Raw genomic sequence first — 23175 nt, 5'->3', positions numbered from 1 at the left:
AATCTACTGAAGGAGAGCAAATCAGGAGGGAACCTGGAGGCAGGAGCTGACAAAGAGTCCACGGAGGGTGCTGCTTACTGGCTTGCTCCTTGTGGCTTGCTCAGCCTGCTTTCTTATAGAACCCAGGACCACCAACCCAAAGTGATACCACCCATAATGCACTGGGCCCTCCCACATATCACTAATTAAGAAAATGCCCTACAGGCTTGCCTGTAACCTGATCTTATGGGAGTGTTTTCTCATGAGGTTCATTCCTCTCAGATTGTTCTAGCTTGTATCAAGTTGACATAAAACTACTCAGCACATGATTCTTAATTGCTATGGTGGGGTGGGGGTTGCATGTGGCACAATGGGTCGCAGTGCATACATGGAGGTCAGTGGACAACTTTGTACAGTTGTTTCCTTTCTTCGACCTTTATGTGTGTTCCAGAAATCAAACTCAGGTCACTAGACTTGGGTGGCAAACACCTTCCTTCTGAATGGTCTTACTAGTCCAGTGTCATTTCTGATGTTGTTAGGAAGTATCCTTGATCGTCCTCGGGTGTAACTCTGGTTCCCTCTATGTTCCAGGGTGCTGTGCCAGGTTCTCAGCTCGCAGTAGTTTGTACATTCATTCTAAGAAACATCTACAGGACGTGGGCGCTCCAAAAAGCCGCTGCCCAGTGTCCAGCTGCAACCGACTGTTCACCTCCAAGCACAGTATGAAGGCGCACATGGTGCGGCAACACAGCCGGCGCCAAGGTCAGTGATTGTGGCACCTGTGAGTTGCAAAGAAGTATATGCTTGAGCGTGAGAGAATATGAATGGTGCCCCCCGCGCCCCCCACCTCTCAGTCATGTGTAAACTATGAAGTTAGGCCTGTGGGTTACCACACAGCCCTGAGACCTTTGGGTTTTCTCCCCTCCTGCTACCCTTATCTTACCACAGCCCCTTGGTCCCCATTTTGCCCAAGCATGTAAAGTTCTCCCCTTCAAATGTGCTCTAAGCCTGTCTGCAGCTGGGCCCTTTGCCCTGTATGTGCATTCTGAGTCTGTCTTGTCATGTTCATCATTTCTGAGCACTGAAGCCTGTCTCTTCCTCCTGGTCTTAGGAGACAGTGGATCCTACACAGATGACTCTGTTCTACAGGTGAACAGGAAGCCCTCCAAACCCAGAGCAGAGTTGTGTCTCCAGAATGGGCTGGGGGATGAGAGAGGCACCATGATAGTGGTCAAAGGCATGCTGAGGGGAGGATGCTGAGCATGTAGGACCTGACATTCAGCATCTGTGGTACAGCACTTAGAAACCAGCCCCTCTAGGTCTACAGTCATAGGCAAGACATCAAGAATGTAAGTGTGACACCACTGCTGCCTCTCTCTAGTGCATTCACAGAGACAGTTCTTTCTGGTGGGTTCTGCTCCTGGTAAGGTAACTTGGTGGAGGCCATGTGTGTTGCTTATCGTTTCCCCCTCACTGCAGTGTGTGAAGCAGGCAGTACCATTTAGCTTTTTCCCAGTTGGGATCTGAGCAGGCAATCTTTGAGCCCTGTTTCCCTGAGCTTTGAAAACAAGGAAGGTGATATTGAGTCACTCTTGGTTACAGCACCTGGTGCAGGGCCCGAGCAGCTGGAGCTAGTGAAGATTTGTGTTCTTCTCTTGGGAGAGGTGGCTATTTAGTCTGTCCTTTGGATTTCAGGCACTGTGACTTCTTGCCACAGCAGTTGCAATTCTGCACCATAAAAGCAGTTGCCCTCCTGCTAGTCTGTTGAGTTCCTTGAGGACAAGCAGAGTGTGTCTTGTACACTTCCTGACAAAGGGTGTCACTTTTCTTCCCAGAGGCTCTCAACCACTGTCCCTCTTGAGCTCTGAGCTGGAGCTATGTGACCACACAGGCCTTGCCTGATACTGCCTCTCAAGCTGCATCTCCCTTTCCCTAAGCTGGCTAATTCAAGTTACTTCACAGGAGTTTTCCTTAAACTCTGGGTGGGTGAGAGGCCCTCTTAGCAGACCAGCTTATGATACACATTGGCTGACTCATGTTCCATTCATCCTGCCCATTGTCAGGAGAGGGCTGCCTATGACGGCTAGGTTGTGTTTCAGCTCGCCTCAGAGTGGTCCTGCTGATGCAGAAAGACTTGCCAAGGTGACACCAAGACAAAGTGCTCAGCCAGGGTCTTTACTAGGATCTATTTGCCTCCCAAAACCACAGTCCTAACCGTTAATGCACTTGTGCTTAGTTCGTGAGTTTCTCTTGTGTATCTATTCATACCGATTCTCTGGTTGACATTTATGGAACTAATAAAAGGTTAAGTGGGAGATTTGTTTTTAGTGAGTTGGTATCTTTGTTCCACCAGAATCACTCTCCACAAAGACCAGAATCATCAAGATATATATTTATTTGTTTTTAATTTTGAGAAGTAACAGGTTTTCTGTTTCCCTTTCTAGAAAAAATGACTTCCATTTCCTCAGAATGTTGTATTGATACTGAGAGACTATTGAAGAAACTTTGTGATATGGCAACTAAAGATAGATTCTGACTTTGATTTTTGTTCTCACATCTAGACTAGATGTCTTTTGTAAGTGTGAGTTTAAAATGCATTATATAGCCTGGTGGTGGTGGTCCATGCCTTTAATCCCAGCACTTGGGAGGCAGAGGCCAGCCTAGTATACAGAGCAAATTCAAGGACAGCTAGGGCTACACAGAGAATACTGTCTCGAGCCCCTTCCCCCACCCTCCCAAAAAATATGCAGTATGCACTCTGACCTGGTCTTCATGCTTGGAAAGTATGCATTTGTGGTTAGCAAACAGTTGATGGACAGGAAACAGAACTGAGAGCCCTTCCCTCTGCTTCAGGCACTGGGCCAGTTCAGAAGCTGCAGTGAGGGCATGAGAGGGCCTGATGTGAGCTCCATGAGTCTGCCTAACCCTGGAGCTTTCAACCCAGTTTTATTCCTGATTAACCACAGATGACTCAAAGCAATCTGATGGTAGATGTACAACAGGGCAGAGTTTAATAAGACCTGAGATGACTGAGGCTAATTGCAGAAATACCCCAGAGCCAGAGTTAATCTTAGAGCTGACTTATGGAGGCGTCATGCTGTGGGATGGATTGAAACCTTTTGGCTAGCAACTCCAGTATCGGTGGAAGGACAGGCTTTGAAGCACGAAGACAGCTGGAGGATATAAAATATTAGCTGAAGTACCTGTTGTCAGGCGAGCCCTTCCTTTGGTATCTGCTATTCACTGTGTGCCAATAGTAGGTCCAGTCTTTACCCTGGGGACAAGGTCTACTGAAAGGGTAGTCAGTGTTGCTTCAAAGGGTGGCTGCTAGCACCCCAAAGCAGAAAGATTTCTCAGTTTGGCAAGATAGTAACTGGACTATCCTTTGCTTTTGCAGATCTTGTACCTCAGCTGGAAGCTCCAAGTTCTCTCACACCCAGCAGTGAACTGAGTAGCCCGGGCCAAAGTGAGCTCACCAACATAGATTTAGCAGCACTTTTCTCTGACACACCTGCTAACAGTGGCAGTTCGGCATCTGGGTCAGATGATGCCCTGAACTCTGGAATCCTCACCATTGATGTCACCTCTGTGAGCTCTTCTCTGGGAGGGAATCTCCCTACTACTACTAATTCCTTAGGGTCAATAGACCCCCTGGTTCTGGTGGCCCACAGTGATATGCCTCCAAGTTTGGACAGTCCTCTTGTTCTTGGGACATCAGCCACAGTTCTCCAGCCAGGCAGCTTTGGTGCAGATGATTCACAGGCCATGAGCACAGGAGCAGTAGGCTGTCTGGTGGCTCTGCCTGTGAGGAACTTGGGTCAAGACCTGCCAGCTTTGACCCCCAGCAATAACTTGACAGCACCAGACAGCACACCAACTTCCTCAGGCACCACACAAGAAACTGCCAATGTCCCAGATCTGCTGGTTCCAATAAAGATGGAACAAGACTTGCCTTCTGTCCCAGATATGGTCCAGGGGCAGGAAGAAAGCCTCGGGCCATCCCAGTCTATGCTGTCCAGCTCTTCAGAGAGGCCAGGGACTCAAAAGGACTCAGAGCCCAGTGCTAGCACCGGCAGTTTCTACTTGGTATGAAGCACTCTATTCCATCACCACCACTAGCTCACTCCCCTAATGCACTTGGATCATGTTTGGGATGAATCCTGTCTATGCAGATGGTTCTTTCAGGTGTGCAGAAGGACAATGGAGCCCGGGCAATGGTCTAGAAGCCTGACTTTGACCTTGAGTCTGGAATTGACATTTTACAGTAACCTATCTTAGTCCCAAATCCTCAGTTATTTCTAAAGTAAGGAGGCTTGGCTACATGGTTTCTAAGGTTCTTTTGAGTTCTGCAATTTTATACAGTTTTCTTGAGAAAACTTGAGGCATTTCCTACTATTGAAATATTCCTTCGTGCTTTTCACATAGTGACAAGTACCAGAAGAGCAATGCCGGCATCAATCGTCTTAACAGTTCACTGGGAACCTGAGAGCTACGTCAGGATGTTTTTATTAGAATTGAATCATGATTCCTGAGCCTTCATTCTTGAAGGATTATAACACTTCAATTTTGAGGCTGGACAGTTATTGTATTCTATATTTATATCAATTATACCTTTAATATAATCTAATTTAAAGTAACAAAGATTTTTAGAGAGAGTCTGACTTTCCTCAGTTTACAATGGAAATGATCATACAGATTTCTTTGTAATGCTGGTTGAATTTTGTTTTGACATTTATCATGTTAAGATTCATATATCTTACCTTACCAAAGCATAAAATACTAAGTTGTGAATTGGGATCAAATGTGAGGGTACCTAGTAACCAACCTACTGGAGCCGACTTGCATTTCTCTTGGTATGAGAGCATCACGATCTGTCTCTTCGTTTCTAGTGTCTGGCTTGTTGGTGTCAGAGATGCACTTGCCAGCCTCTGCTTAGGCCACCACAGCAGTTGCTAAGAGCAACAGGTGACTAGACAGGGACTGGAGGTAACCACAGGCCAGAGCAAGTGGGAAGCCTGTCCTTGGCACTCCATGCCTTTCTGGGTCTCAGAGACTAGCTGTGGGTGGAGGTGGAAGAGCCAGCAGAATTTGGACTGCCCTTGTTTGTTCTCTTGCTAGCTATGTGGCATTGGGCTCCCTTGCTTCTCTGATTGGAAATGGTGTCATGAGTGGGTTTCAGTATCCTGTGAGCTGTACAGGACTGGTTTTCTTTACTCCTTGTAGATTTAAAAATGAAGCTTCACAAAATTTTTAATTTCCTATTTGAATGCTGTTTCTCTGGCACCTCAGTAAGTTTGCTGAGTTTAGTGACACTTTCTATATTGGCATTTGACAGTGTGATATCTGCTGCCAACACTGCCCAGGGCTGCTGGGACATAACCCTGGCACATCAAGAAGACTTGGTGATTACGGAGCAGGGCAGTGTGCAGCTCTTAATGGCCTCTCTAAAACATTTTAGTGCATTTAGACCTTGGAGGAATGAACTTCACTTCTCCAGATGATGTGCATTTCCCTGTGCTAACTATTGAGCATGTGGTTTCTTGAGTGCCTTTGCTGGAGACTGATTCCTGGAGCTCTGGTACATGCCTGAGGCAGCCTTAGGATGGTTTTCTAGTCCCCTTGCTACCTTTCCTCTGCTGTTTAGATTAAGCAACTGACACACTTTTCTTTGGTCCCAGGAAAGTGGGGGCTCAGCAAGAACTGATTACCGGGCCATTCAACTAGTCAAGAAAAAAAAGCAGAAAGGAACTGGGAGCGATGAAGGTGAGGCCGAGTGTGCTGCAGTGCTGGTGGGCAAGGGGCTAAGGTCTCTTGTGTCACAGTCACAGGCAGAGGAAGCACACAGAACAGTTGTTTCTGTGTTCTTTGTCTTCTATGTTCAAAATGCCCTTTTATCAATTCCTTAGCTTTATGTGAACTTGGAAACCAGGTAGCAACAAAATCACCAGCATGTCTGAACATGCTTGCCAGGTCTGAGGAGGTGCTGAGAAAATCAAGGGTTCAAACAGTGTCAGTTCTGGAGGGCTACTAAGTAAATGAGCCCAGAGGGCCAGGTGTCAGGAAAGCCGAAGGGTGGCTGGCTGGATGCTGGGTTAGGCTTGATCTTGTGGTGGAAACCCATGGCCATTGTCTCTAGGACAGCTGTGTGAAGGTAGCCTATGTACAGCAGTCTCTGGTTGAATCAGCCTTAACCTTTAAGAGCACCAGCTCACTTGAATGACAAAACAAAATAGAACAGCATCACATGGGCCAATTAAGTCTGTGGTCTTGCATGCTGCCCCTTCGGTACATGGGATTAAAGATGCAGTGCTGAGAGGAGACTGGCAAATCCTGTTTAATATCAGCAGAGCTCTTCAGTGTTCAAAGGCATCATTTATCTTTACGTTTACTTAAACCTTCTTTGGTGTAATTTTGTCTTTCTGTTCTTACTGTCATAGCTCCATGTTTAAAATAATGTTTTTCTTTAAGCAGATGTTTCCCTGTTTGCCTGTCAGTGTCACTTGTAACTTAGAAAGGCCAGTTTTGTGGCTGAAACATCCAAGTGTAAAACTTGGAAGGAAAATGAAAGAAAGGGGAAGTGGAGGTCTGTAGAAAAAAATTTACTACCTGTAAGTCAAATTCATGAAGAAGCCAGATGCCTTTATTGAGCCCAGTAGTAATTGTGGTGCTGGAGGAAACGGAATACTTCAGATCTCAGGTACTGAGTTTATTGCACTCACCACATTGGGCAGTATTAGCAGTATGACATTTTTTAAAAATATATTTTATTAATTTATTCACATTACATCTCAATTGTTATCCCATTCCTTGTATCCTCCCATTCCTCCCTCCCTCCCATTTTCCCTTTACTCTCCTCCCCTATGACTGTGACTGTGGGGGACCTTCTCCCCCTGTATATGCTCATAGGGTATCAAGTCTCTTCTTGGGCAGTATGACATTTTTAAAATTAAAGGTACTTTAAAAGTCAGACACATATTTCACTTCTTTTAAAACTAACATTTTTTTCTTGATGTTAGTGTTTGGTAAATGTTGAAGTTTTCAGTTGTCTAAAATGCCATACATGCTGCTGACACCTGTTGGCATCAGAATCTACAAAGTCGTCAGAGACTACTCTGGCAGCCTCCCTTCTGCTTTAGAGACCTCCACCCCTTGCCCCCCCCAATCCCCCCACCCCCAGCCTACCTCCGCTGTTTGGTAGAGCATTGTTTGGGTTTTCTGTCCCATGTGCTCTGGTGGCTATTGCAGCTTGCCTCACTGATGTAGTTGAGCACTTCCTTCATTGTGTGTTTCCCTACATTAGCTATTACATCTTGAGACTTGATCTGATTGATTCTTCTGGAGAAGGGAGAGTTGGTAAAACTGTGATGTGGTGCTGTTGTTTGTGACTAGCACATAGCGCCATTAGATCCCCAGGGTCTGCAGAGAAGGTGATAATAAATGGTTCTACCTTTTTCTTATTAGCTAGGAAACTTGTCTGAAGAGTGGTGTCACAGTCTTTCACCCTGATAGCAGAAAGTTGGGGTGCTTAAGTCTGCATCAAGTTTCTGGCTTTCTGTGGCAATCAAATTTCATGTACTCATTTTAAATGTTTTATAGACTTTGAAAGGAAATAGAATCATAACTTCTACAAGTTAAATGGATTTTGTGGATAAGAAGAAAGAAAATGTCCTTGTCATGGTGAAGGACTACCTTTTTCCACCTGCCTGTTTTCTTGAAAAGCACTCTTGAAATCCTATGACCAGCCCGGAGGGATTCCATGTAGAGTCCCCACCTTTAAGTAGCCTTTGGAGCCAACCATATACTATAACTTCCGACTTACAGACCCGCTCTGCCTTGGGTGGCTGTGCACCATGGATATCGATCGCACCCTTAGTCACGTATTGCCTCGCCACTCCTTGCAGCTGCTTCTTCATAGCCCTAGCGAGTCTGTTCGCTCCTAGCAGGTGTTCACCTAGACCCTTCTCTGCAGGGGCTGAACCAGGCTCCCACCTGGGCTCTTGTCAAGTCTTCCAGACATGGCAGGAGAATATGGTTCCGTGCTTTGCAGACTCTCTCCCTGTGCTTGAAGCTTCCTTTTGATTAGGCTGAGGTTCAGGTCTGTTAGAGCTGGAAGTAATGTGCCCTCCTTGTGCATTTTGCTGGTCACAAGTGTATTGACATGGATTGTTAGCCAGGTTTCTGCCTTCTGTAAACATCCTGTTTTTTCCTTGTAATTGTAAACATTTGGCTTGATATAGATATTTTGCAATTCTGTGCCAAGTATACCCTTAGCGTCAGTCATTCTTTGGGCTCATAGCCCACTGAAAGCTCTTGTGCTCAGTCATTGTTGTGCACTGAAAGGATAGGGTCAGACCAAGAGCAGGATCCATGAGGGGTCCCATGTGATGAGGGTAGTGTGGACTTTTCTCAGCCTTGGTGACAAGGAAAGCTCACGCAAAGCATGCTATCTGCAGTGCTTGTTGGGACTCAACTATGTGAGACCCATTCCCTCCAGAGGTAGGGCTGGGAGCATGTGACTAGAATTGCACTGTACAGTGTTAGCATTGGCTCTCTGAAGTGGCTTAAGGATCCCGGGGAAACAAGACCATTCTTAGTTTTTTGTTTTTAATTTTATTTATGTGTATGGGTTCTTGTATGTATGTTCATGTGCCATGCCTGTGCCTGGTACCTTCAAAGGCAAAAAGGTGGAAGTGAAGTTACAGGTGGTTATGCGTTACCATGTGGGTACTGGGAATCAAACTTTGGTTCTCTGCAAGAGCAACTAGTGCTTTTGCGGGGTGAGTGGGTTGTTTTTTCTGTACAGGGTTTTTCTTTGTATCCCTGGCTGTCCTGGAACTCTCTCTGTGTAGACCAGGCTGACCTTGAACTCACAGAGATCTACCTGTCTCTGCCTCCTGAGTACTGGTATTAAAAGCGTGCACCACCACTGCCCTGTACACCTGGTGCTTTTAATTACAGAGCTATCCTGTCCACAAAGCAATAACATGCTGACAAGCAGGACATTCTAGGGCTACCAGGTCATCTTCCAGGAGCTCGGTGAGGCTAATTGTTTACCACACACTGTAGATATCCTGTTTCTCGTTATGTTTTCCACAGATTTAACCCTACATGGTGAGTTTTGACTGATAGTATGACCCTGGCGTTCTACAGGTGATTTATATCTCCTGTAGGTGTTTATAAATGAGAGTTTTTCTCCCTTCTCAGCTCTCCCTCTCACCAGGTATGCTCCTTCACTCTCAGCGTAGACTCAGAGAACTGTGCCTGAGCTTAGTCTCAGTGTCGGGTCATAGTATGACTAGCATTGATTTTGTTGCTCTGAGTCTATACTGGGAGTTCCTGCAAGTGGAGTCTTGTACCCTTAAAACACACACTTATCCTGCACTGTCTTATGAGCATTTTCTTTATTTTCAGGCCTGACCAGGCTTAACTTGTACTATACTTACCTTAGGCTGCAGTCAACCACTTCTCGGGCGAGCCATGGTTCCTTTATTGGAGACATATTTACAATTCGGATGTGGGTCCAAGGCTGTGCTGTCTGCTGGTGAACTCTAATTCACTAGTGGCCAGTGCTAAGACATGTTTGTAAATATCAATCTGAGCGGTGTTCTTTATGCAAAATGTTAAGAGTTTTTGGAAGGAATGTACACACAGTATTTTACACCCCTTGTTACTGGTTTCATGCTTATCAGGGAAACATTCCTCTATGTGGGATCAGCTCAGACTAAGTGGCTTCACACCAATTTGGGTTGTGCTGCTATTTTGGCACCAAGTCTGAGGGGAAATTTAGGTTTCTGAGTTATCTTCATTTTGGCATTGTGATTGGAGATTATTTAAGTCTGAGCACAGAAGTCGCAATGTAACTACACCTTTACAGAGTCCAGTCTTCAGCAAACATTTAAATCATTGCTGTAAATGTTAGGCCCACACTGTGTATATTCTCTGAAAATGTGTGGTCTGAAATCCTCAGCTGCTCCCACTGTGCTGCTGTTGAGAGTAGATATACAAAAACACTGCTCAGGCACTAAGCTGCTTCCAACAGAATTGACAGTATAAGAACTTTTTCTCAGCCGGGCATGGTAGCACATACTTGTAATCCTAGCACTCTGTGAGGCAGAGGCAGGCGGATCCCTGAGTTTGAGGCCAGCCTGGTCTACAGAGTGAGTTCCAGGAAAGCCAGTGCTACACAGAGAAACCCTGTCTTGAAAAACCAAAATAATAATAATAATAGTAATAATTTTTTCTCAATGTGAGAATATCTCTGGAGAGGAAAGGGCATTATTAGAAATTAAACTTAGGTCCTGGCACATACCAAGCAGGTTCTTCACCAGGGAGCCGTGGCTCTAAGGGCAGAGAAAGCAGGCATGGTACTCATTAGAAGGAACAGTAAGCAGCAAGGTACATGTGACCAAAACCCAGGGCATCTGTGTCACTGTAAAAACATAAACAGCCTTTAAGTGCATTGCCAGGAGACAAAGACTGAATACATCTAAGCAGAGCACACCCTTAGGGAAATATATGGGAAGACGAGCAGTGGCTCAGAAACCAAACCCCAAAGCAGGAGTAATGTTGAATGAGAGGACAAAGTGCAAGGAGAAGAGTGGGGACAGCAAAGCTCTTCCCTTTTGGTTGTTGTCCATGTGTGGCCCACAGCAGAGCTAAAGAACAGTTATCCTGAAATCTTAGAATCCCAAGTGACACAAAGTGAGACCTGATAGAAGCCTAAGGGAGAGAATAAGGAAAGGCCTAACAGTATTGAAAATTACTCAGTTTGTTTGCAGACTGAGCAGAAACAGTGAAACTGTGAAGAATGTTTAGTCATGGGATTAATAAAGTTAATTTACTAGATTCTATTCCCAATATTTGTATAAATAAGACAAGAAGTGAGAAAAATTAAAACTAGCATCTTCATAGGGAGAAAGTCTTAGCAGAACTTAATTTTTTAACCATTTGTATAATTTCAAAGTAAAATTCACTTGGAAACCAAAATAAAGCCACTGAGCAGGGTAGCAGAAGAAGAAGAGAAAGAAAAAAAGCCTAATTACAGCAGAAAATGATAGCCACAGAAATCCTAGCCTGAGCTCTTGAACATTTGCTTGTGTCTCTTGTGAAGATGAAATGAGACAATAGCCATAGGGCACTTAGAGCATAAGCTGATGATGACTTAAGTGTATGAACTAAGGATGTGGCTGAAACATAGGTGCAGATGTGTGCACAAGCTGCTGCCTCTTAAGAAAGGGAAGCACACGGTGGAAAACAAGTACATAACAACCAGGCCTGTGTAACCACCTGTTTCTTTTGGAACAAAACATATTCTTAAATGCTCTCAGCCCTCTAGGCAATTTGTTTCCATTTCTCCTGAGGCACTTGATTGAACCAAGAAAAAACAGCAATAGGAAATTGCACCGTCAGTGGAAACAGAAGTACACACGTACACACACTGCAGTAATACATGTACTTGCAACAGCACATCATTCTGAAAGGCAAATGTGAACACTATAATGTGAAAAGAGTATGTGCATCGGTCTATTATGCAATGGCTGTACACTTTTCCTACCTGGAAAATGGGCAATAAGTGCTGCCAATCACAAAGAATAGACATAGAAGCTTCCTGAAAAATAATAGATATGATATCGTAAGCAGCATCGTCAGCATCTTGAATTTACTCTATTCAGACCAAACAGCTTGGAAACTACCTAGTGCTGGATCTGTTAATGAGTTCATTGTAATGAGGCCAGTGAAGAGCCCTGTTATTTGTGTGCAGAGGCCAAAGGAGAGAACATCAGCTGTCCCACATTTAATCACTTCTTTATTCCGTTCAGACAGGGCCTCTCACTGAACATGGAGCCTGCCCTCTGTCTTATAGCTAGTCCCAGCAATCCTGTTTCTGTGCCATCCCCTCCTGCCATTTCTAGAGTTACAGGAATGCGTAGCTTGTTGATGTTGGCTCTGGAGACATAAATTCAGAGCTGGGTGCTATATAGCAAGCACTCCTTGCTACAGCCATCTCTCCAGCCCTCAACAGATCTTAAGTTGGATTTCTTTAAAAATTAATAGGCATCACTGATGAAAGTAGAAATTTCATAATGATTTCTGCTGAATGTTGTGTCACACACCTGTCATCCCAGTACTCAAGAAGTGGGATCAGGGCTTCAAAGTTGTCCTCAGCTCCCTGGTGAGTCTGAGGCTAGCAGCCAACACCCACTCAGTGCTGTGCTCCACGGGCTGAGGTCTGGTTGTGGGCCCAGGTCATTTGGGAGTCACTCATGTTCCTGCCCTTGCTATGGGTGTTCATGTTTTTCTGGAGGGTCTTGCCTTGGAAATAAACGCAAACTAGAACTAAGGCAGATTCTCTGGAGGAGGCATGGTAATCTATAGACGGAGTCACTGCTGGTTGGGAAAACCCAAGAGATTCAGCTTAAAAAATTAGTGAAAGTTAGATTTAGGGTCCAGCTCAAAAAGAAGAGTGCTCCACAGGGCAGCAGTGGACACTGAGGAAGTGTGATTGCAGAGTTACAGCAGCCCTGCAGAAGGAAATGTCATAAGTAGGCAGGCATTGTGCTACATGGAGAAGACAGCAGTTAGCTGACAGGCAGTTAGTTGGGTTGCCCTTGGTGGCAGAGCCTCTTCCTCCCATACACCAGGGAAAGCTGGACAGTCTGTGGGTGGAATGGAAGTACCCAGTAAACAAAGACTGCGTAAGCCAGATGTTGAAATTAATGAAGATAGAGCTACGAAGGGATCTGACAGGAAGGTACCACCGGGATGAAAACAGGTGGCAGACATTCTGGGAAAGTCCTGAGGCTGCAGTGTGGTTGGCTTGTCCAAAGAAAAATCAGGCTGACCTTACTAGAGGGGAGTGAGGCAGAGGGAAAGCTAAAACACTAAGGTGGCCGAGCTGTTGAGGCCCTGTAAGCCATGGTCAAACCTCTGGCCTTCACTGAGAAGGGAAAACAGAGTCTTTAGAAAAAGGACATGATATCTTGAAGAATCATTTCACCTGCTCTTTTGAAGATAAACTGACAGAAGGTATGCATGAGAGGAAGCAGAATGGCCAGAGACTTCTGGCCATCCAGCTGATATGAGAGTGGCTGGGGTCAGTGGTGGCCAAAAAGTAGGAGGGATTTGGGGCCTGTTTTGAAATAGGAGCCCCCAGAAATGAGTGTGAAGAAAAGAAGTGTTACAGGCTTCACACTCTGCCCACAGGATGGTGACACTGTTTCAAACGCTTGAAAGTTCAAGAAGACTTGAGGACAGAAAACCACCAGGTGAGAATTCTCAAGAAAATAAGGGAAATGCCTAGAGACTACACTGGCTTGTCTACATGCTTGTCACATATCTGCCACAACAGCCCAGCAGGGAAAGAATGCTGGTGTATCAAGGGCAGAATCACACACCAGAACACAGGACACAGAAACAGCCAGGGCAGAGGTGACCCTTTGTACTTCCAACAACTGAGTGCTGCCTGTTGTGGATTTAAAGTGCTTTTGAAAAGCTGTAACGACAGGAAGCACTTGCCAATCTGCTCTATCTGCTGTAACAGGAGGACACGTTTGGTCCCCACAGTCACTTAGACAGGCTAGGCAGGGAGGCTGTTCTTCATATTACACATGTGCTGAAGAATGGCAGATGGTCCAAGGAAGCACATGTCAGCAGATTTGACCAGAAACCACATCTGATGAGAATGCTGAAGGTGGAGAGGCAGATAAGCAGCATTGTGAGCAAATATTTACAGAGGACTGCATCCAGGGAGGCCCTCTTAGAGATGGCCTGGTGTATCTACAGGATCATTAAGTCATGGTTCCAAGAGGAAAACAAAACTGGGTAATGACACTTGCAGCTGTACCTTACCATGTAACTTATGGAAATACCAGGAATCCATATAAAGGGACTGTTTGCCAGCTACTGTACTGTCAGAACTGTTGACAAGAGAATGTTTATAACTCAAATGTCTGTCAACAAAGCTCACACTCTACATGTTTTGGTAAGTCAGTCTGTAAGAAACAATGGATATACGGGTAGACACATTTGTGTATATACTTACACAGAAGCAGAAGTGGTAAGACATGCCCAAGCTGGATAGTCTAATTTTCTGGGTGTAAAGATTGAATGTTTTACTGTGGTCATTTCTACTTTTGTATTTGGGTATACATCAATTTTGTAATTTTAAAAACTAAAATTAAGGCAGAGGCAGGTGGATTTCTGAGTTCAAGGCCAGCCTTGTCTATAAAGTGAGTTCTAGGACAGACAGGGCTACACAGAGAAACTCTGTCACAGAAAACCAAAAAACAAGCCCATAACTCAAAACTGCTACATTAAAATAGTGAACAGTAGAGTAGCCCTTCTTCCCGGGTGGTTTGTGAGGCTTTCCCAGGCTCTCTGGTATCACTAGTACAAGGAGATTTGTGATTCCCTTCCCAGAGAGGCAAGAGGAGGCAGCCAGGGTGGGCATATACTTTCCACTCTATAGCTTTGGTAGCCCTGGGGTGACCTACTGTCCCAGCAAAACTGAGCTTGTAGCCAGAGAGCTATGTGCCATGTGCATGTCGCTGAAATGTTCTAGTGAGTTACTGGCTGTTTTGAGTCAGTGATCTCATCTTCATTATTTTTTCACCTTCAAGCAAGTTTCTGTGGGCCTGTGTCCTACAGGTTTCCTCCCTCTCTTCCTTTCGCTGCCATCATGAATGAAAACAGGGCTCCTTAAAGGAGTCACACTACTGTCACTTCTCTTTCTAGGAGAGAATTTAGTAACATCCATACAATTCTCTAGAAATTTAAGTACAAAGCACTAGGTGGGTTTGGATTGCATGGGAATGTTAGTTGGTCATGAGAACTTTGTCCCATCTTACGGGCCCCTTACACACCTAGAGCATACAGGCCTATAAAGGAGGTGTCTTTGGGGGAATAGCAGAGTGTAGACTTTACTGTTACCACATGATCTTTCCATTAGCTCGGGTGACTCTGCTGAAGCTGTACCTCATCCTCTCTGTGTCCAAGGGTGGGGAAGCTCCTTCATGAAGTGGCCTGTAAGGGCTGTTTCATGTCTACTCTCTACAGGACCCTGCCTGTGAAGGACCTTGGGTGGGCTCTTTCAGTCCCCTGAACACAGCTTTGGCGAGTGGCATCATAGATCACCTCAGGCAGGGAAAGAGTAGCACCAAACTCTTGAACTCTCTGCCGCAATGCTGGAGGTGAGTCCAAAGTCCCAGCCTCAAAACTCTCCTTCAGCCTGGTAGGTCTGTTGATTTCCACATGTCAACTTCCTTTCTCTTTATGTTTGTGTCTTTCTTCTTTGTAAGATTGCTTCCCTGCTAGACCAGTCTGCGCCCCCCCCACCCAGTTTGTCCTCCACAAGACCACTTTGCTTTTGTCTCCCCTCCATGCTCTTGGTTATTGAGACTGAAAGCAGCCCTTGATGGCTGGTTCTCAACCTTAACCTGAAAACAGCACTATCTTACACATTATCAGGGAGATGACTGATAGAGCCAGAGTGCCCCTTGCCAACTCCTCATTCCAAAGGCAGATGTAATTGGGGTGCACCATCTGATATCTCACCTCATAGCCCCCTTCTGCATGAGACCACCTGGCTTCCTAGGATGGGTATGATGTTTCTGCAGGAATTCTTATCCAACAGTTGAGCACAGACTGAAAGGTGCACCTGACATGGTTCTGAGCCCTTGTGTCTATTACCAACCCTACTCCTCTCTAAAACTCCCAAAGGTCCTGTTATCCCCATTTCTGGATGAGGATCTGGAAACATGGAGCAGTGATAGCTAGTGAGGATCAACTCCAGGTCTAGAGCCCAAGACCCTAGGATTCTGTGAACCTATAGGCCATGTGCTGTGTCTGCCCTCCCTCAGGTGAAGGTGGGGAGCCTGTGAGGCTTGCCTGTAGCTTCAAGATGCTCCTGGTTATTTAGGAGCCTGTCAGTATAGCTGGCCACATCAAAAATCAGAAAATCATGGTGTCTCTACAGGCCTTAACCGAGAACCCAAGAAGTCCCCCTAAAAATAATGGCCATCACCATTTTTATTGGAGAGCTGCCAAAGATAGTCCCCTCAAAATCTAGGAAACACATCGAATCAACATCAAGGCAGTGTTTTACTCTGGTGGGAAGTTTACAGAGGTTGATGGAAGGGACATGGTAGCTGTTTATCCATGGTGTGCTCATCACACTTGGAAAGCCCACAGGCCTCAACACAAAGCATGAGGAGTCTGAAGAGGTCTGTAAGAACTAGTAGGACTGTGATGGGCCAGTAGGCAGCTCTTTGGCTTTTCTCTTAAATAGAAGGAAGATTAGGGCGAGGGGGGGGGGGGACTTAATTATAGTAACAAAAGTGAACCATCCCAGGGTCACTAGAGACAAGTCCAGGCAGGGTAAGGACTGCTGGATTTTTGGCAGGAAGCTCTCAAGTCATATTGATTGGCATATTTTGTTCAGTTTAAAAATCTCAAATTCTGCCGGGCGTGAGTGGCACAGGCCTTTATCCCAGCACTTGGGAGGCAGAGGCAAGCAGATTGCTGTGAGTTCAAGGCCAGCCTTGTCTACAAAGCAAGTCTAGGACAGCCAAGGCTACACAGAGAAACCCTGTCTCAAACCGCCCTCCCCCCAAAAAAAGAAAGAAAAAATTAGCGTATATGTATGCTGACCATGTTTGTTCTCTCCATAAGTGATCATTAAATACAGGCAGGGCAAAAATATAGGGAGGAAAAGGTCATTCCCAGCCATTTTGAATTGTGTTTTCAGTACAACTTGGCTTTTTAATAGAACTACCAGAATATTTAATGTGTTTGTGTCAGGCATGATGGTGAATGTCTGTAATCCCAGTACTCAAGAAGCTGAAACAGGAGAATCACAATTTGAGACCAATAATAATAAATAAGACCGTGTGTGTGTGTGTGTGTGCGCGCGCGCGCGCACGCACACACACACGCGCACGAAATCATACATAATGGAGCTCACTTGCAGGTGATGATACATCTGCCATCTTGTAATTTGGTTTGCAACAGTGACTCAGTTTTAACTGCTAGACTAAAAACTTCAAAAATAACATTTCAGCTATGTTCATATTTTTATGTCAAGGAAGCATACTTGGTTAATTAGAAACTTAAAAGCATAAAAGTTCACATGTGTATAGTTCTGGAGCTAAGTGGAATAGTGTTCAAGAAGTGACAGGAAGCTGCTTGCTGTGATTGGTTCTGGGTACTGTCTTGTAATAGCCCAGCCCCAGCCCTGCTCTGCTGAGAATGTAGCAGTTAGGCAGGAAAACTGTACAGACCATCAGGGACTGGACAGTGACCCCAGCAGATAAGCTGAAATTGAACCACCTCCTCCTGCAGTGAGTGGAGCTCAGTCTCTGCTCCTAACATAGATCCTTCTCACCTTGCCCATCAACCTGGCTAATATTAGCACTTTTTCAGACTGGAGAGATAGCTCAGAGGTTCAGAACACTGTTCTTCCAGAGGTCCTGAGTTCCATTTCCAGCAATCACATGCTGGCTTACAACCTCTTCTGGCATGCAGGTGTACATGCAGAGAGAGTACTCATATACATAAAACAAAGTCTTAAAGAAAAATTCTTCCTACCAACCAGAGAGCACGCATGGGACAGACCCAGGCCCTCTGTACGTATGCAATAGTTGTTCTTCTGGGTCTTCATGCGAGACTTCTCAAGCAGGAGCAGAGGCTGTCTCTGACTACATTGCCTGCCTTTGGATGCCTTTCCCCAAACTGGGCTGCCATGTCTAGCCTCAATAGGAGAAGATACACCTAGTCTTACTACAACTTAATATGCCAAGGCTGGTTGATATCCTTAGGAGGCCTCCCCTTTTCTCTTCTGAGGAGAGGACGGGTTGTTGGATGGGGTGCTGGGAGGAGAGGAAGGCAGGGAAGCTGCAATTGGAATGTAAAGTAAGTTAATAAGAAAAAAAGTTTCTCAGTCCCCACCCACCTGGGGGGAAAGCAGGCTGTGGGCTGGGAGAGGCAGAGGGACACCTTTGTGCCTGTGGCCCCAAGGTGTCAAACATGAGCATAACACATTGGGATGCCACATCACAAGGTGCTGATGACCTTCAGGAGTGAGGTAAGCAGGTCCATAGCTACCATGGGCCTCGCAAAGGGCAGGTAGTCAAACCTGCTGCAACCAGAATGCTGGTCTGGGGGGCAAAGCCAGCTCCTATGACACGCCTTCGTGTGTGTTTGTGTCTCCTGCCCACCAGGAGCTGTGGGACTTCAGAGATGAGGCAGGTCTTGGCTCTCAGAGAAGCACCTTGAGACTGGTTCTGTCAGACAAAAGAACTTACAGTGGATGTAAGCTTTCTACTAAAATCTCATGAGTGTGTCTCTTTTACCTGTTCTTGCCTATGAAAATTCCTTTGGAACAATTTTCAAGTCACTGGGAACCATGAAGATTCTTCCTCATGAGTTCTCAGTCAGGGCCAGAGCCCAGCCAGTGAAGCATGCTTTAGATGTGCTGTTTTTATCTGCTTTGTTCTAGGAGCCTCTGAGGCCGCTCACAGGAAAATGAAAGGTGGCACGGTTAACCCTCCTCATGTCCACTCAGGCCAGCATAGTTGTTTTTGTGGCAACCTCATGGTACCCAATGGAGGTCTACCGGCACCAGCCCCTGCAGCTGGGCTGAACTGTGTCCAGATCCCTGTTCTGCAGGTAGGAACCAGCCATGTGGATGTTGAGGTCTGCAGGGGCAGGATGGTGGAGGGGTGGCCACTGCCCACTCAGTAAACTGCCCCTAGTCATGTGTCCTGTCCCAGCCATCTTAATAACCCCAGCCTCTCTCTTCTTCCCAGCCTGTCTCACTGCATCTGTGCAAGCCCTTGACTTTGTTAGGACTGACGTATCAGGTTTGTGACACTGTGTTACCCTGTGTCTAGTCCCCTCAACCTGGTCTATCTTCCCCACCTCCCTTGGAGGTGCACATGGCACATGCCTCTGGCCTGCCAAAGCCTGCCTGGGACCTTCTTGTGCAGGTTGGAGGCATTTGAGACTGCCCAAATGGCTGTATAGAAGCCTCACAGCTGCTGGTGTCCACACTGCCCCACCTCACCTCTACCCAGACCCTCCTATAAGCTCTCCTTAGACTGCTCTGGCCATGCTTTAGGGCACCACTCCCTGCATAGTAGCTAATGCAGGCTTCCATGTGAAAGTGGTGGAGCCTCTGATTTTTCTGCTTCCTTTCTTACTGATCACTAAAAAATAAGGCTCAGCCACCTCTTTGGGGCTCAATGGGCCTGCGTCTGACAGTCCATCTATGGGTGCTCACTGCCAAGTCACTCAGCAGCGCCATACATACCTACACTCCCAGGCTTACCTCAGGAAGTGGAATGGGGAAGGAAGGGGTTTGGAACTTGAGGAATCTGCCTGTATTCTGGCCTGGTCACACTCAACTTGCATGTTGCAGACCACTTGAAGCTATAGATGAAACTTTAGCAGGCCAGTACAAACCTAGATCCACCTGGGAGAGGACTGTGAAGGGAAGAAGTGGGAGGGCAATAGAAGGCGGGTGTGGTGGTGCACGCCTGTAATCCCAGCACTCAGGAGGCAGAGGTAGGCGGATCTCTGTGAGCTCAAAGCCAGAGGCCAGCCTGGTCTAAAAAGCAAGTCCAGGACAGCCAAGGCTAACACAGACCCTGTCTTTAGAAAGAAAGAAAGAAAGAAAGAAAGAAAGAAAGAAAAAAAAAAAGAAGAAGAAGAAGAGGAAGAAGAAGAAGAAGACGGTGGCTGTGAAGGCTTGCAGGGCTCAGATAAATGGGGGACAGGTGGCAAAGGGTGACCTGGGAAGCAGGCAATAAAGGGGTTCTAAAGCAAAAAAGACACAAGTGAGAGTTTGGTAGGCAGGGATTTGGACTTGTGTATAGAAATGAGCTGAAAAATCATGGTCCTCCCTCCTAGTTTGACTGAGTGGTAGAATAGCTTGGAACTGTGGGAGATAAAGGACTTCCTAGAGGCAGTAAAAGGAGTGGGAGACCTGTCCCAAAGGAACACAGTCACAGTGTGTAAGTCAGCTTGCAGAGATTTCTGCAGGGCTAAGGGTGTAGGGTGAAGAGACTATAGGGAAAGCTGCCACCATAGGCAGAAAAGGAGCCCTGGAAAGCATGCACCTAGATAGTATTCTTTCCCGGGTCCCTGGACAGCTGGTGTTATCTTGGGCAAGTGGCTTTAGCTCCCAGCTTCAGTTTTGTTGTCACTCAGTGGAAAAGGTAGCACTAAGAAGGTCCTTGGGGCAGTGGAAACATGGGATGCAATAGTACATGGTGTTCAGTTTGGGGGTAGTAGGCAGCTGTAACTGAATGCACACATGAGAAGGCAAAACCAATCTTTCCTGATTGGCTTATAGGGACCTGGCAGCCTCGTCATCTAAGGATGCTGTCTGCTCTCAGGTCTCTGTCTGGCCCATGGGTACGCCAGGAACAGAGAGGCCTCCCCATTAGCTTGAGAAGGTATTGTGTGACATCCATGTGGAATCTAGGACACCATAGCAGGAAAGATACTGTTGGAACTGCGGACAGCTTTTGAGTGTCGAAATAATAAACACAGGCAGTAGCAGATTCCAGACTGAACTGAACCTTGGGCTGGGCTCCAAGTGAGAGAGATAGAGGACCAGTGCTCCTGCTTCCTGGTTACCAGTGTGTGATAGTTCTTGGTGTTGCCTCCCCAGGATGAACCCTCAGGTGAAGGAGGCTTGCCACTGGCCCTCAGCCCCCAGCGCTCTGCCTTCCACCCCTACTTCACCGTGGATCTGCCTGTCTACGTCCTCCAGGTCTGGATGCCTTACATGTCTTGCTCTTCTCAGTAGAGCTCATCCCAGGTTTCCCATGTCAGGGGATGATGGCCTGGGTTAGCAGCTGCCACAAACCTGCCTGGAGGCCCACTGGGTTGGTGGTCATGCCAGCCACCTTGCACTTTTTTGCAAAGGCTGTCAGGCCCACACCTTCAAATAAGGCTTGCTCAATACTGCAGGGCCAGGTGAAATCTAGGGTGCCTGTGACCACTGCACTCTCCAGTTCTAATTTCTCTACAAACGAGCTGCACCCAGAGATGAGTAGCTATGTGAGTTAGTGGTCAAGCTGGGAATAGTTAACCACCATTGCAGGTCTAGGTCGGAATGAACGTCACTTTTCAGATTGCCAGTCTACCTCAGAAATGTCTATTCTGCTGTGCTAAGCCCTCAAAAGCCTTCCTAAAGAAAGGGGGGGCATGGCAGGGAGGGGTGAGAGAACAAGAGGTAGTGAGGGAGGGAAGGTGAAATATGAACTGAGCTCAGTTCTTTACAGGAAAGGACATGGGTACTTGAATATGTATGGATCCATCTGTGGGCCTAGAAAAAAACATCTGGGAAACTGTAATGGTTTTTAGTTCTCTAGGTTGTTTTTGGTTTTGGTTTGTTTTGTTTTTTAAATGGGATCCCACTATGTAGCCCTGGCTGGGCTGGCCTAGAACTCAGAGATCTGCCTATCTCTGCCTTCCTCATTCTGGGGTCAGAAGTGTGTGCCACCATATCTGCACCTTGTTCTTTGAAGGGATGTAAGGTGTGGGCAGGGCTTCTGCTCTGCCTCCCCTTCTCTTCCTGCCCAACCCCTGTCCTCACTTTCCCTCTTGGTTTTGCAGGAAGTGCTTCCAGCACCTGGAGGTTCTGCTGGACTGGAGACTGCACAGCTACCAGGAAGCACTATCAACCTGCGGGACCTTCAGTGACAGCAGCCGGAGCAAACAAGGACCGCGGTCCAGGCTGATTTTCAAGACCTCAGATGACTGTGGGGAGGACAGGGAGACCTCACTTGACTTCTGCTCAGCAGTCCAACCTGATCCTTTGAGACTTTGGGGTACACAAATTGAAAGTGTTTTCATTCTGTTGTAGCAAGAGCCAGTTTGGGCTGTACCTTATGAAACTGCCTCCACAGGTTGCCCTTGGTGAGGTAGGCACTGTGTTCATGTGTGTGCGTTCCAGCTCTTCCCAGTCCCCTTGGGCCTGAGCTGGGTAGCACTTGTTACAGAAAGAGCCCTGCAGGAAGTGGGTAGAGCATGGCTCCCTGCTCAAGTGCATCTCTGTACTAAGTCTGGACAGGGCCAGTAGTGTGTTAGCATTTTGCCTGACACATCTAGAAATTCGGTTCTTTTCTGAGAGCTTATATGACAGACTGCTTCTCACCTACTGGGATGGTGTGGTGGGTGTGTTGATTATACTGTGCTGTATGCCATGGTGAAGCCAAATTTAGGCTGAGCTCTAGCAGGGCAGATAGGCAGCTAGTCTGAAAGGTGATTGGCTGGCCTGCTGCCCACCAGTGGCCACTCTAGGACACCCTCTTCCTATACTGACAATGTGGCTCATAACTTGGGAATGAAGAGTTCGGACTTTTAAAGTCATCTTTCTAAATTCTGGTTTTCAGATTCATGGTAAAAGGTAACTTGTCAGCGGTCTCTACAGTGAGCTTCTGTATGGGTAGGGCTGGAACAGTAGGCTTGTTTTATGGTTGAAATTGAAGGTATTATGTGGCCTTGTGTGTTTTCACTGACTGACTTGGTCTTCCCAGGGAGACAGTCGGTTGCCTTGCACATATTTATTTGTTAGTTAAGACTGGATACAGGGTCACTCAGAATTGTATTTTTCTTGGGCCTTTTGGAGTGTGTGCTTATTCGGATACTGTTTGGTTCTGTCCCATCTGAGTTGTTTGGTGTCTTGGATTTGAAGAGGGCCCTGAGATGGGCATGAGTCCTATCTAGATGGCTCTGTGGTGCCATCTGCCTGGGTGCTGCTCCCTACAAGGGGGTTATAAATCCTACTTGAGAAGGCTCCTTTCCACAGGTCTCTTGCATCACAACCCAAAGTTTAGGGGGTAAACTTGTCCACCTGTCATCAGGGCCCTCCCTACTCCATGGGAAGCCTGTCAACATGGGTGCCATTGTCAGCTGCCTCAAGAGCCCACCCTACAGAGAAGCTTCTTTCTCCTACAGCCTCCAGTATCTGCGTGCAAGTGGTGGGATAGGTTGTCGTGTTCTGAGCACTGGAGCTTCCTGCTGACATGGGCCCAATTCTTAGTGCAACTGAATAAAAGTGTTTGTATGTGCCAAAGGTTTTGCTCTGGTTTCATTTAAGGTACTGTGCATGGTGCTAGGATTCTTCCCCCTTCTTCCCAGCTGGCCACTGGTTCTTTGTCTCTGAGGACCAGTGATACCCTGCACTCC

General features: G+C 46.5%; 1 protein-coding gene across 3 annotated transcripts in view; it reads left to right on the top strand.

Moving 5' to 3' along the window:
- The window catches only part of ZXDC (ZXD family zinc finger C), a 32647-nt gene extending 9585 nt beyond the window's left edge, over positions 1–23062 (top strand). Inside the window, exons 5-11 of one of the 3 annotated variants that reach the window (XM_084766368.1) lie at positions 571–741; positions 3377–4065; positions 5658–5742; positions 18473–18642; positions 18783–18836; positions 20651–20752; positions 21601–23062. In XM_084766368.1, the coding sequence (XP_084622494.1) occupies positions 571–741; positions 3377–4065; positions 5658–5742; positions 18473–18642; positions 18783–18836; positions 20651–20752; positions 21601–21687 (1358 nt within the window). In that variant the 3' untranslated portion in view covers positions 21688–23062. Of the gene's footprint in view, positions 1–570; positions 742–3376; positions 4283–5657; positions 5743–18472; positions 18643–18782; positions 18837–20650; positions 20753–21600 lie in introns of those variants that run through there. The other 2 variants (XM_084766369.1, XR_014776270.1) reach the window with 2 other exon arrangements.
- Positions 23063–23175: the final 113 nt, after the last annotated feature.

Source organism: Acomys minous, assembly GCF_964271855.1.
Source record: "Acomys minous genome assembly, chromosome: 17".
NCBI classification, from domain to species: domain Eukaryota; kingdom Metazoa; phylum Chordata; class Mammalia; order Rodentia; family Muridae; genus Acomys; species Acomys minous.
Note: the sequence above shows the minus strand (reverse complement) of the source record. Positions and strands in the feature narration are given on the sequence as shown.